This window comes from Alosa pseudoharengus, unplaced genomic scaffold (genome assembly GCF_046254945.1).
Source record: "Alosa pseudoharengus isolate Yale_2024_CS ecotype anadromous, Long Island Sound unplaced genomic scaffold, YU_APseudo_1.1 YU_APseudo_1.1_scf_7, whole genome shotgun sequence".
Lineage (NCBI taxonomy): Eukaryota > Metazoa > Chordata > Actinopteri > Clupeiformes > Clupeidae > Alosa > Alosa pseudoharengus.
In genome coordinates this window covers 14983927-14995796 of record NW_027468859.1, presented here as the reverse complement: position 1 = coordinate 14995796, position 11870 = coordinate 14983927, and the positions used below count along the sequence as shown (strand labels likewise).

The 11870-nt window shown below is 42.5% G+C and overlaps 1 protein-coding gene across 1 annotated transcript in view; it reads right to left on the bottom strand.

Moving 5' to 3' along the window:
* Nucleotides 1-7702, bottom strand: part of LOC143110071 (adenylate cyclase type 3-like) — a 20152-nt gene extending 12450 nt beyond the window's left edge. Inside the window, exons 1-7 of the mRNA XM_076272900.1 lie at nucleotides 6989-7702; nucleotides 6563-6712; nucleotides 4172-4299; nucleotides 3848-3959; nucleotides 3052-3179; nucleotides 2652-2810; nucleotides 1860-2081 (exon numbers count right to left, since the gene is read on the bottom strand). Of these exons, the coding sequence (XP_076129015.1) occupies nucleotides 1860-2081; nucleotides 2652-2810; nucleotides 3052-3179; nucleotides 3848-3959; nucleotides 4172-4299; nucleotides 6563-6712; nucleotides 6989-7654 (1565 nt within the window). The 5' untranslated portion in view covers nucleotides 7655-7702. The remainder of the gene's footprint in view (nucleotides 1-1859; nucleotides 2082-2651; nucleotides 2811-3051; nucleotides 3180-3847; nucleotides 3960-4171; nucleotides 4300-6562; nucleotides 6713-6988) is intronic.
* Nucleotides 7703-11870: the final 4168 nt, after the last annotated feature.

Here is an 11870-nt window from a genome sequence, read left to right as displayed (position 1 = left end):
CCTTTGTAGCCTTTGTGTTTTTGAATTTGCTGTCTTAAGTTCTCTCTTAAGTTGGCGGAGTTCAGACCTGAGCTTTTCCCTGTCCTTCAGCGCTGCACTTTGTTGTCTGTACTGCCTTTGAAGGGGTTGAGGATGCCTGTGGTACCTCTACATTTGGCTGCACATAATCATGATCATGATCATGAAAATTAACTATGGGTTCCGGAGGGCCAACATGCTGGTCATCTCCTGATGTGTTCATCGATGGGGGAGTAAGGTTTAGAACATCAATCAGTACCCTTTTTTTCTCCCTATACTGTCTCTGGTACTGTTTCCACCTTTTTCTCATCTTCTCCTGATTCTGTCTGGAGAGCTCTGCTACTGGGGTGTTCACAATCTTTCCCTCTCCTTTCCACCTTTGATAGCTATATACAATGTAAAAATAAAATAATTAGGATATTATACCTAGAATAATAAATCATTCTCACTCCTCTCATTTCCACAGACTATCTACATCTCAGACTTTATTTTAGCATTCTTCACATGAAAAATGTGTGTGTGTGTGTGTCTGTGTGCCTGTGTCCGCATGTGTGTGTGTGTGCTGTTGTGTGTGCACTACCTTTCCCGTCTTTTGGCCAGATAATTTGCCCTTGCAGCAGGATCTGCGTTCACTCGCGCTCTATGGCGAGACACTTTTTCCTTGCTTGTAAGTGGCATCTGTGGGGGGACAAGAAGTACACTTTATTTATAATAAATGTATTTATATTATTTATTTATAATTTAAACATACATCATAATAAAATATAAAAAATGTATTATGGAAGTTTAAATTAAAAATAAAAAACTTTGACGTTTCAAGAAATCACCTAAATTACAATCTAATTAAACCCTATAAAGCTACTGTTCATGCTAAACAGTTTTTAATCTATTTAAATTATAAAACTAATATAACTGGCACCAAATATGACATACTCTTGGCCCTGAATCTGATCAAATTGGTCTAAAACAGAAATGAGTCAAATGGTGTAACCGGTTACACCATTTGACATTTCTATCTAAAATCAAAATTTGCAGGCATTATTATGGACAACTATGTACACACTTGACCTTTATGTGAATATTCAAACACAGATTTTACATTAAATTAAAAAAAAATATGATCATTATGATTTATCAATGTTTTAATGAGGTCATACCATTTGACATACAACCTAAACTTGCCTGACCATGGCCTAAAAACACTTAATTATGTTACATTTTTAAGAGAGTTACTAACCTTGACACACAGCAGACAGGGTCTTCAGGGGTCCTTCTCTGTGACATCATTTCCTGTCACATGATCCTCTGACATAATACTGACAAAATGGCTCCTTAAATGGTGGTTACACCACTTGACATTTCAAGTGGTTGATGTGACAGACTTGATTCCCCATATTAATTAAAACATTCAGAATAATGGGGTTTCGTTACTTTTATTAAATATAGAAAAGTTCTAGTGCAAGATCATGCCAGATTATTTTGGAAGGGATTTTGAAGAGAAATACACATTTTTTAAGTAAGTGAAATTATTTGGTTCATGTTTTTGTGGTTACACCGTATTGACATTTTTACCCAAATTATTTTAATACACTCTCAAAATCGAATAAATCCAAAACTTTAAGATTAGGGTTTGATGAAAATTATGTTTGAAAATAATTTATCAAATTATTTTCAAATTTTAACAATTTTAAATATATCTAACCCATATGTACACAAAAAAATGAGCGTCACGTCATTGACCCTCATAGAGACCACTGATAAAACCATATAACTGTGTTGTGGCTGTGCATCTCTCTCTCTCTCTCTCTCTCTCTCTCACTCTGTGTGTGTATGTGTGTGTGTGTGTGTGTGTGTGTGTGTGTGTGTGTTTGGTGCATGTGTGTGTGTTTGTGTGACTCACCAGGCCGTTGGGGTGTGTGGGTGTGTGTTGGGCGGGAGCGAGCACCAGGTATGTCTCGATGCCCTTTTCCAGCAGGTACTCACAGCGCTCCCCGCCATTTCCCGGCTCCACCTCAAACTCACCATGCAGACACAGCCACGTGCTCTGGGAGATGTGGACACGCCTAAACACACACACACACACACATACACACACACACACACACACACACATACACACACATACAAACACACACATACACACACACACACACACACACACACACACACATACACGCACACACATACACCCACCCACCAACACACACACACACACACATATATATACACACACATACACACACACACACACACACACATACACCCACCCACCAATACAAATACGCGCACACACACACACACACACACACACACACACCCACACACACACACACACACACACACACAAACACATACACCCACCCACCAAAACACACACACAGAAAGAAATATAGTTCAACATATGACATTGACACGTACACAGACTTCATATACAATTCAAAAACACACACATGTATATACACACACACTGTGCATACCAAACATATCCATTACACACCCAATATACAGTGTATACCATACATGTCCATCACACACACACACACATCCATAGAGACTCACACAGACACACACACACACACACACACACACACACACACACATCCATAGAGACTCACACAGATGAGCTATCCTACCCCGGTATTCCTCCGGACTCCATCTTGTTGGCGACGGTGACGTCGGTGGACCAGACATCAAACTGCCAGCGCTTCTGTCCCAGAACCCCGCCCAACACCGTCCCGGTGTGCACACCTACTCTCATGTCCACCTCTGTACGTGTCTTCTCACGCACATACCTAACACACAGACAAACACGCACACACACGTGTTTTGTTATTGAATTATGTGCCAGTATATGTGTGTGCATATGTCAGTCTGTGTATGTGTGTTTGTGTGTGTGACATGAAGGATGGCTTTTACCATAGCATGGCCCATTGGTGTGGAGCAGCAGAGCGGTCATCTGTGTGTGTGTGTGTGTGTGTGTGTGTGTGTGTGTGTGTGTGTGTGTGTGTGAGAGAGAGAGAGAGACAGACTCACGAGATGGCCTTCACCATAGCCAGGCCCATGCGTATAGAGCAGGCAGCGTGATCATCGCGGTACTCAGGCAGGCCACAGATGCAGTAGTAACAGTCACCCAGAATCTTTATCCTCAGCTGATGGTGATCCTGTACAGTAACACACACACATACATACACAAACACACACACACACACACACAAACTCTTAATGTGCATTACATTTGTATGTGTGTTTGGTGGGGTTTGATGAGATACAAACAGCAATGTGCAGAGCCTGACCTGTACAATGTGAGTGCATTGTGTGTGTGTGTGTGTGTGTGTGTGTGTGTGTGTGTGTGTGTGTGTGTGTGTGTACATATGAGTACTGTGTTTGAGTTCACTAGTTCACATTCCTGAATTTGCATAAAGACATAAAAGCATAATACATAAAAGCGTAATAGAAGAGCATGTTTGGCGAGGTCTCTGGCCATGGTCCTGAAGGGCTTCGCAGAATTGTGCCGGAGTCGACTGCGCAGGCAGGAGTTGGGCAGGATTCCGCCGTACACCCCCTTATTCTTTAACTATGGAAGACGGGAAGCGTAAGGGGAGGTGGTGGGTTGCGAGTGGAGTAACACCGATGCTGCAACTTCGACAGGTAGACTGCGAATAAATAACCTGACTGAATGAAGAAGGAGGCGTGGCAAATTCTGTCACGCTCCTCCCGAACTTCCGTTTGTAAACGCCATTTTGTATGTGTGAATATGTGTGTGTGTGTGTGTGTGTGTGTGTGTGTGTATGTGTGTGTGTGTGTGTGTGTGTTCGCTTGTGTGACTCACAGCAGCCAGCGTGTCGAAGCGTGCAAACAGTTCGTTGAGAAGTTTGACAAGCTCCTGTGCACTGCAGGCTGATGACAGCTGAGTGAACCCAACAATATCTGCAAAGAGAATACTGAGAGAGTGACAGATAGAGAGAGAGAGTGAGGGAGTGAAAGAGATAGAGAGAGGGAGTGAGAGATAGAGAGGGAGTGAGAGAGAGAGAGAGGGAGTGAGAGAACAAACCAGAAGAGAAAGTCAGAGGCAGAGAGAACTTATTGGTTTATTCGCTTCATTTTCTTGGTGTGTGTGTGTGTGTGTGTGTGTGTGTCTGTGTTTGTGCGTTACCTGACGTTCTCATGGCGGTACATGTACATGGTGTTGAACTGCATGTCTTTCTGTGGCTTGTCATCCTTCATGCCCTGAAGCATCTCATCTGCTATATGTTTGGGCAGAATGGACAACAGTAGCTCCTCCTGCACATGCATGCACAAGCACACACACACAATGTATAGTACACACACACACACACACACACACACACACACACACACACACACATACAGACACATTAAAACATATAAAAAGACACACACACCTATGTTATGTTTTGGCAGAATTTGATTGGACTAAACAATCTAATGTGGTTTGTCTGCATTTGAGTGGGCATACCTGTGTGTGTACTGTGTATGTGTGTATCATGCTTCTGTGTACACATTTGTTAGGTCTGTATTTATACGTTAAAGAATCTTTCAGACAGAAAAAGAGAGAATGAGAGACAGACAGAAAAATAAAGAAAGAAATAACAGAGATAGAGGAGGAAAAGTGAGAGTGTAGGCCTCTCAAGAGCCTCATCACTATGGTTACATGATGCAATTCAATGACTTCTGATTGGTTGGCTGCCTCCTTCTCCCAAAAGCCCACTCTCTCAGGGCATCCACAAATAGCATCAGTTTGAGGTGGAGTGGGGGGTGAGGGTGCACTCCCCTTCGTTTCTTATTGATAAACGTACCTGATAAACGTAGCCTACAGCATTTTTAAGAGAAAATATATACTTCATAGTCAGTCAGTGTGTGTGTGTGTGTGGGTGATGAACTGCAAGGTCATTATGTCTGAGTAATGAGCATATTAGTCTGGCAGGAGAGGCACAGGGAGTGGCACACACACACACACACACACACACACACACACACACACTTATAATGACAGCACTGTGTTCCTGCAGTCTCTCTCAGGTAAAGACTGGAGGAAGCTCACCTGAGAGACCAATTAGCCAAAGTGCTTCCTCCACCACTCTCAAAATCTTCTCCTGTCCCTTCTTAGACACACACACCTCCTTCCCTCCTCTCCTCCTCTCAGCCTTAAGTACTTCCTGTGTACATTTTTTTTGTTTACTTTCTGTACCATAGTTAGTTTACCAAACTTAGTTTGCTTGTAACAGTAAGAAACTAATCTCAGAAACCCTCTCACACACACACATACACACATTTTTTTGCCACAATTATTGGCACCCCTAGAAAATTAAATGAATCATATTTCTTTCCATTTATATTTGATTTATTCATGTTATTCCGAGTGTTTAGGAACTTTCAAGTAGCAATTCATGACTTCCTGTTTCACTGACGTAAAAATAGGCAACATAGCGGTCAAACCAGAGACTTTCTAATGAGGAGACACACCACTCAAAAATCCTCCATAGAAATGTGTGGGGTTAGTTTGTAACGCCAATATGGCAGTTGTCTACGTATATCACACCCCTTCCGCGGCAAATCGTCGACATGTGAATACATTGAGCCAATCATGTGCTGTGTTGTGAATACATTGAGCAAATAATGTGGTGTGTTGTGAAGACATCGTTCCAATCATGTGTTGTGATCTCGTCGCTGGAGCAAGATTGGTGTCGTGAAGCCTTGCGCTAGCGCATTTCTGCCGAAATAGATGCCCGATAAGTGCCCAAAAAGCGTTGCAATATGGAGGGACTTGCCTAAAAGGACTTTGGTCAAATGCCCTAGTCATTCTTCAACATTCTTCTGCTTTAATAAACCTTCCCACAATCTTGCAACTACTTAGTAGTCTCATTCTCATATCTAAGACCCTCTCCCTTGCTTCAGAGGAAGATAATGGTGGTTAATTGTTGATTCAAATGGATTTTTAAAGATTTTAAAGAAAGTAGATACTGAACTTAAATACAGAGAAAGTGTGTTCACCTCTGTAAGTCAGGGAATGTCAATAGAAAAATAGGTGCTTGCCTGAAAATTACTGTATTAGTTAAAAGGATAATTTTGAAGTTCCAATCAACATGAATTGTGACAAATTTGCCTGGACAAAGACCCATGTTTATCTTACCCTCATAGGCAGCGAGGTGGATGGTGAGAACCAAAGAAATCCATACGGATCAATGCAGGAGCGTTACAGGAAAAAAATATCATCTTGTTTTTATCAAGTCTCTAAAATTTAGATTTTAGCTCTTTTTATTTCAAAGGCCCTGGGAAACCTGTCCCTTTGTACTCTTCAACATTATGAGATGCCACCAGGGAAGACTAGGAGCTGCTTTAAAGGGAGTCAACATATTGAATACTAAGAGAAGAGAAATTACTTTACCAGAGATTCCAATAAACATTAAAGGTTGCTTTACAGACAAATCTAATACTGCCGTTTTTTCATAAGTGCCAAATACCTTTGCACTGCAAAGTGTGGTGGTGGTGGTTTGGGTATGTGTTTGTGAGTGTGTTGTCTGACCTGTTGTTGGCTCTGGTCTTCAAGTGTGAGGCTGACCTCCAGGGACTGTCGCGCCTCCATGAAGGCTCGTCTGTAGCGCCGGTCAGCCATGAAGTAGGAGACCACCCCCACACACACCGCACCAGCATACAGCATCCAGTCAGCAAAGAGCTGCGACACACACACACACAAAGTATGACAGCTCACAGAACAGGGTACCAAATGCAGAGAGCCAGTTGATGAAACATGCATTCCACAACAGAAAGTGAGTGGAGGTTTGGAAAGGGGGAAATGTGTTTGGGCCTGGGTCATGCATGGACAGCCCCCACCCCCCCCCCCCCCCACCCCCCACCTACACCATCCAGACCCCCCCCCCCCCCCCACACACACACACACACACACACACTCACACACACACATAGGCTCACCACCAACTGCAATTCTCACCTGTCTGACGATTACAGTAGCTTGCTGTTTCCCAGGGTGGTGCAGGGCCAGGGTGACGGCCAGCACAGCCGTGTGCACGGCGCACGAAGTGAGCGTCAGCAGCAGAATGACGGACACGCGCAGCGGCAGCGTCAGGAAGAAGGAGAAGCTGAAGAACACCTGCCACCCGACCACGTCCCCGTCCTGCATGAAGCCCGCGAAGTTGAGGCCCAGGTAGAGAAGTATGTGCACCGTGATCAGCAGCCAGATGGCACAGGGCATGAGCCCGCGGGCGGCTCTGCTCTTCACTGGACGAAAACGGCAGAGGTAGTAGAGCGCGAAGTCCACAGCTAGTCCCACCGCAGCTGCTACCAACGTCCCACGCTTGTCTGCTGTATACAACACGGCACTCATGATGATGACGTAGTTGTTGAAGAGCGCAGAGAACACCAGCAACACAAGCATGGTCTCCTGGCGCTGCCGCTGGAAATATGTCTGATAGAGTTTCTCCAAAGATGCCGGGGAGAAGGTGGGCCTCATGAACCGGGGAAGACACCGGCCACAACCCTCGCTCTCCACCGTCATCTCCTGCGTCCTACCCGCAACTTGTTCTGATGGACGTGCAATAGAGCAGCTTGTTAAAGCGCCAGGTTGTTCCGTTTCTGTGAAAACTCGGTTCAGAGACATTTTGGCTAATTCCCAGATGAAGACGTGATGTTCCGCTTGTTATGAGTTAGAAATACTTGGTCAGATTGGTCCGGCTGTTGCCATCCCAGATTCAAAAGAAGTTGTGCTCTCTCCTGAGTGCCGCTATCCAGAGTATCTCGTTAGGTTCCCGCTATCCAGAGTGCCGTCTATACATCCGCATCTGATCACCACAAATTAGCCAACATTTGCCAGACAGGCGGTCTGGTATCTGTACACAGCCCAAAGTCAGAAAGTGACTTCTCTGAATACATAACTAGCGCGTTTACCGAATCCATGTCAGATTTGTTTGTAAAGCTAATGCGCATTCTCTATCTTAGCCTGATCCAACTTCCCGCTCCTCTGGAGGATGACATGTGGGGGACACGGCATGCTGATCTTCATCGATGCTTGAAGGAGCCCCCAGTGCCCACTCACGCGCGCGCCTGCTACCTGGCGCTACCTGCAGCTGGTTGTTTCCATGGTGAATGGTAACATCTAAGACGCTTTAATACTCTCCTAAATCTCTCCTGTCAGATGTTCTAACCATAAACTGCAAACCTGCGACAAACATATCACATTATGTTGCAATTCTTAATTATTTTCAGTAACTGAAGGAATAGGAACCTTTGAGACAAATGTATACCTGTTCGATGGGTGACACGCATAAAAAAATATATATTTTAAACCAAGCTAGTTCAACCATCTATTTACAGGATCTTATTAGAAAACAAATAGATAGAACGAAATACATTAAGCTACAAACTTGTCCAGCATATACTTCTAAAATAATGACACTCACGTATAGTCTGCCACATCTGCCGATGTAAAATATCCCAAAAGCACTCAAATATATATTTTTGAATAATGTAAACAACATTTACTCGATGTTGTTATTCTCCGTTGTCCATGGGTCGATGTCTGTCTTACATAGAAATTGTTGCTAGCATGCGCTGTAATTGAGTCCCTCAGGTGCATCCTGAGGATCTTGCGCGTTAACGGTGGAGCCGCCTCCCACTCATGATGATGCCACCCGACATGACAGCCACTTACATAATTGGTCTCGAGCCGCCTAATGAATGTGTTCATTAACTAGACGTGCTGCATATGTTCGCCGCATGGTGACACTTGCTACTCAAAGAAAATGAAGCACGTTCCAAAGCTCTCCATACCTTACTCCAGCAACTGTTTGCAAACTGAAAGTCCTACTTCCCACATCCTCTCAATAACTCAAATCAAGTCACATATGTTCTCCCCTTGGTTAATGATTGTTTAAGAATACAACACAACAATATACACAGTCTGAATTGTTTGAAGTGCTTAAACATGTGTGTGCTGCCTGTGTGTATGGCATGCGGGTGTGTGTGTATGTGTGTAACTGTATTTTTGTATGCAAACGTGTGTGCTTCACTACAAAAAGTGTGCACCAAGTGACAAAACATGGTGACACCCAAATGTGTGTGTATGCATTGCATAAGTATACTGCCATTAGGGGTTTTCGACAGCAATTATAGGAGCTGCCCACAGGAATTATGAATTGTGGAGCTGCATGCCCACCAAGTTTTGTGCAGCCTGGTCTTTCAGTGTCCTGGGAATTGTTGACACAAAATTACTGAAGAAAAAAAAATCCAGAAGAAAATAAACGAACTAAACCTATGACCGCTGCTGCACTAGCATGGCGGTCATAATAAGCTGCTAGTCACATACATAGCCGACCCTATTACAGTGGGAAACGTAACCTGTGCAATGTAATGTAATATCAGCAGCCTAAACATTATCAAAGTAATGAAACAGGCATCATTGCATTTAGGCTACTGAAGTTTATGGCTTAGGAGAATGCCATGGTATTAGGAAGCACTCAGCATGGCTGTTTTGTTTTGTGTATTCTTCCAGAAAACATACTGTAGCCTTGGTGTGTGTGTATGTGTGCACGTGTGTAAGACTGCACATTTGTGCCTGTATCTATGTGCGTGTGTAAGCTGGTACAGACTGCTTTTGGCTTGAAAGTGCTAACTACATGAATATATTTGTTCCTAATATGTCTTTACAAACACATTGACTGTCATTAACACACACTGAAAATATATATGTGTTTGTGTATGAGTGTATTTGTTTTAATCCCTTTCTCTTGTCAGACAAGAACCCCTTAATACACAGGGAGTTGGTGACACCCTTTTTTTCGCCGAGAACAAGGCCAAGGAAGGGAATTTGATTATCTGTGGTGTAAACATAAAATGTGACAGACCCACCCAATATTATGTGACCTATGTTTTCTTTTCTTCAGCGAATAACAATTAGACTCTGCATAATACCTTATCACACACAACTATAGAAGGAGTGTCCTTTGTGTGAAAGTATAGCAAGCCCTTGGCACTGCTGAGAGGACAATGGACATCTTAGATAAAATTGTATAGCTTGTGTTTAGATAGGCAAGAAAAAGATACGATTTGCTTTCCACTGAATGCCTTCTGAGCTTTTTAAAGGAGCTTGACTTATCATTATCAGTTGAAAACTAGTGAGCGATAAAGTCATTGTTCCTATCTCTGATACAACTGTGCTTGGGATTGATAGGGATATATATGTAAATAAGGACAGGTACAAGTTCTGGAGGAGAGGTTACATCCAGGTCGTCGGTGCACAACGATGTCCCAAACAGCCTGTCTCTTTCTGCTGTCCGCCTTCCTGGCAGGTAGGTTTGGGGAAAAAGTTTGAAGTGACGGAATCTCACTGTTTTGATGTGTACATTGTGGATAATGGAAGTTTTTTTTTATGTTACAGGAGCTACTGCCGCCCAGAAACCATATGAGTGTCAGTCAAGCAAGTAAACACTGAACATCATGCAGTTGTGCTGTATTTGCTTTTATTTCAAGTCACTGCATGCATAATTGTGGTGGTAAAAAAAGAAAATACATTTTTATTTACATATATACAAGGGGCAAATATTTATGCCTGTTTATATTGGATATTTTGCATGACAAGTTCATGAAATGTGTCTTAAAAATCTATTTTTGATGTGTTTTAAACAGATGGACCCCAGTCTGCACAGATCTCAGGGACGGATGAGATGAAGATAGGAGTCTCGTACAGTTTTGAGTGTTCTGCAGAATGCTACCCACCCTGCACGTACACTTGGAATGTGGATGGACAGACAGTGCAAGGAAGCGGGATTGACTTTTCTGTTCCTGGATATACGCCGCCACAGGTCCTCAACTGTGTGGCTAAGAATCCTGCAACAGGAGAGACTGCCGATGTTAAGAAGACTGTGCAAGTGGAAGGTACTGTGTTGTGTGATATGTAGTTTTATTATGAAACTGTTAAGACAGGAATGAAATACCTCAGTCAATAAGGGAAGAGTAAAGGCAAGGCAAGGCCATTTTATTTATATAGCACATTTTTTACCAAAGCAGTTCAGTGTGCTTTACATCATCAGTGGGAATCAGCAAGCAAATCACAACATTTAAACTATAGTAAAAGCAGTAAAATGAATAAGAAATATGAAAACATAAAAAACAATAAATAAGGTAAATGTAAAAAAATAAGTGAGATAAAACAAAAATAAAAATGAAAGATAACAGTAACATAAAAAAACCCATTAAAATATACTGTAGTAAAAGTGGTAAGATAGGTAAAATGAATAAAAAAGTAAGGATAAATCGTAATGTGGGTAAAACAAATAAGAAAATTGAAGCATGAATAAATAAATGAAAGTAATAAGCTAAACTGCATTTAAATAAAAAAAGGTATTACATTAGATCAGCTAAGAAAATGCAATAGAGAATACATTAATTAAGGGTGTGTATAAAGACTGGCTTATTGAGCACAGTTATGTTATTAAAATAAAGAATGATAATGAATGTAGATGTCTGCTATTTGTTTATGCATATGTTGTGTGTGCAGTGATGTCTACCAGGTCACTAGTTATGCTTTTAAAAGAACCTTCTGCTGTTTTTGTTAACAGTGGTTAAAGAGGGGCCCACGTCTGTGGAGATCACAGGGATGGATGTGATGACAGTGGGGGTTAAATACACTTTTGAGTGTTCTGCTGATTGCTCCCCGCCCTGCACATACACCTTTAATGTGAACGGGCAGATACTACATGGAAACGAGCTGGACGTTGTTATGCACGGACCTTCAGCGCCACAAGTCCTCGTTTGCGAGGCTAAAAATCCCGCCACAGGGAAGACGGCCAGTGCTAAAAAGATTGTGGACGTTACAGGTA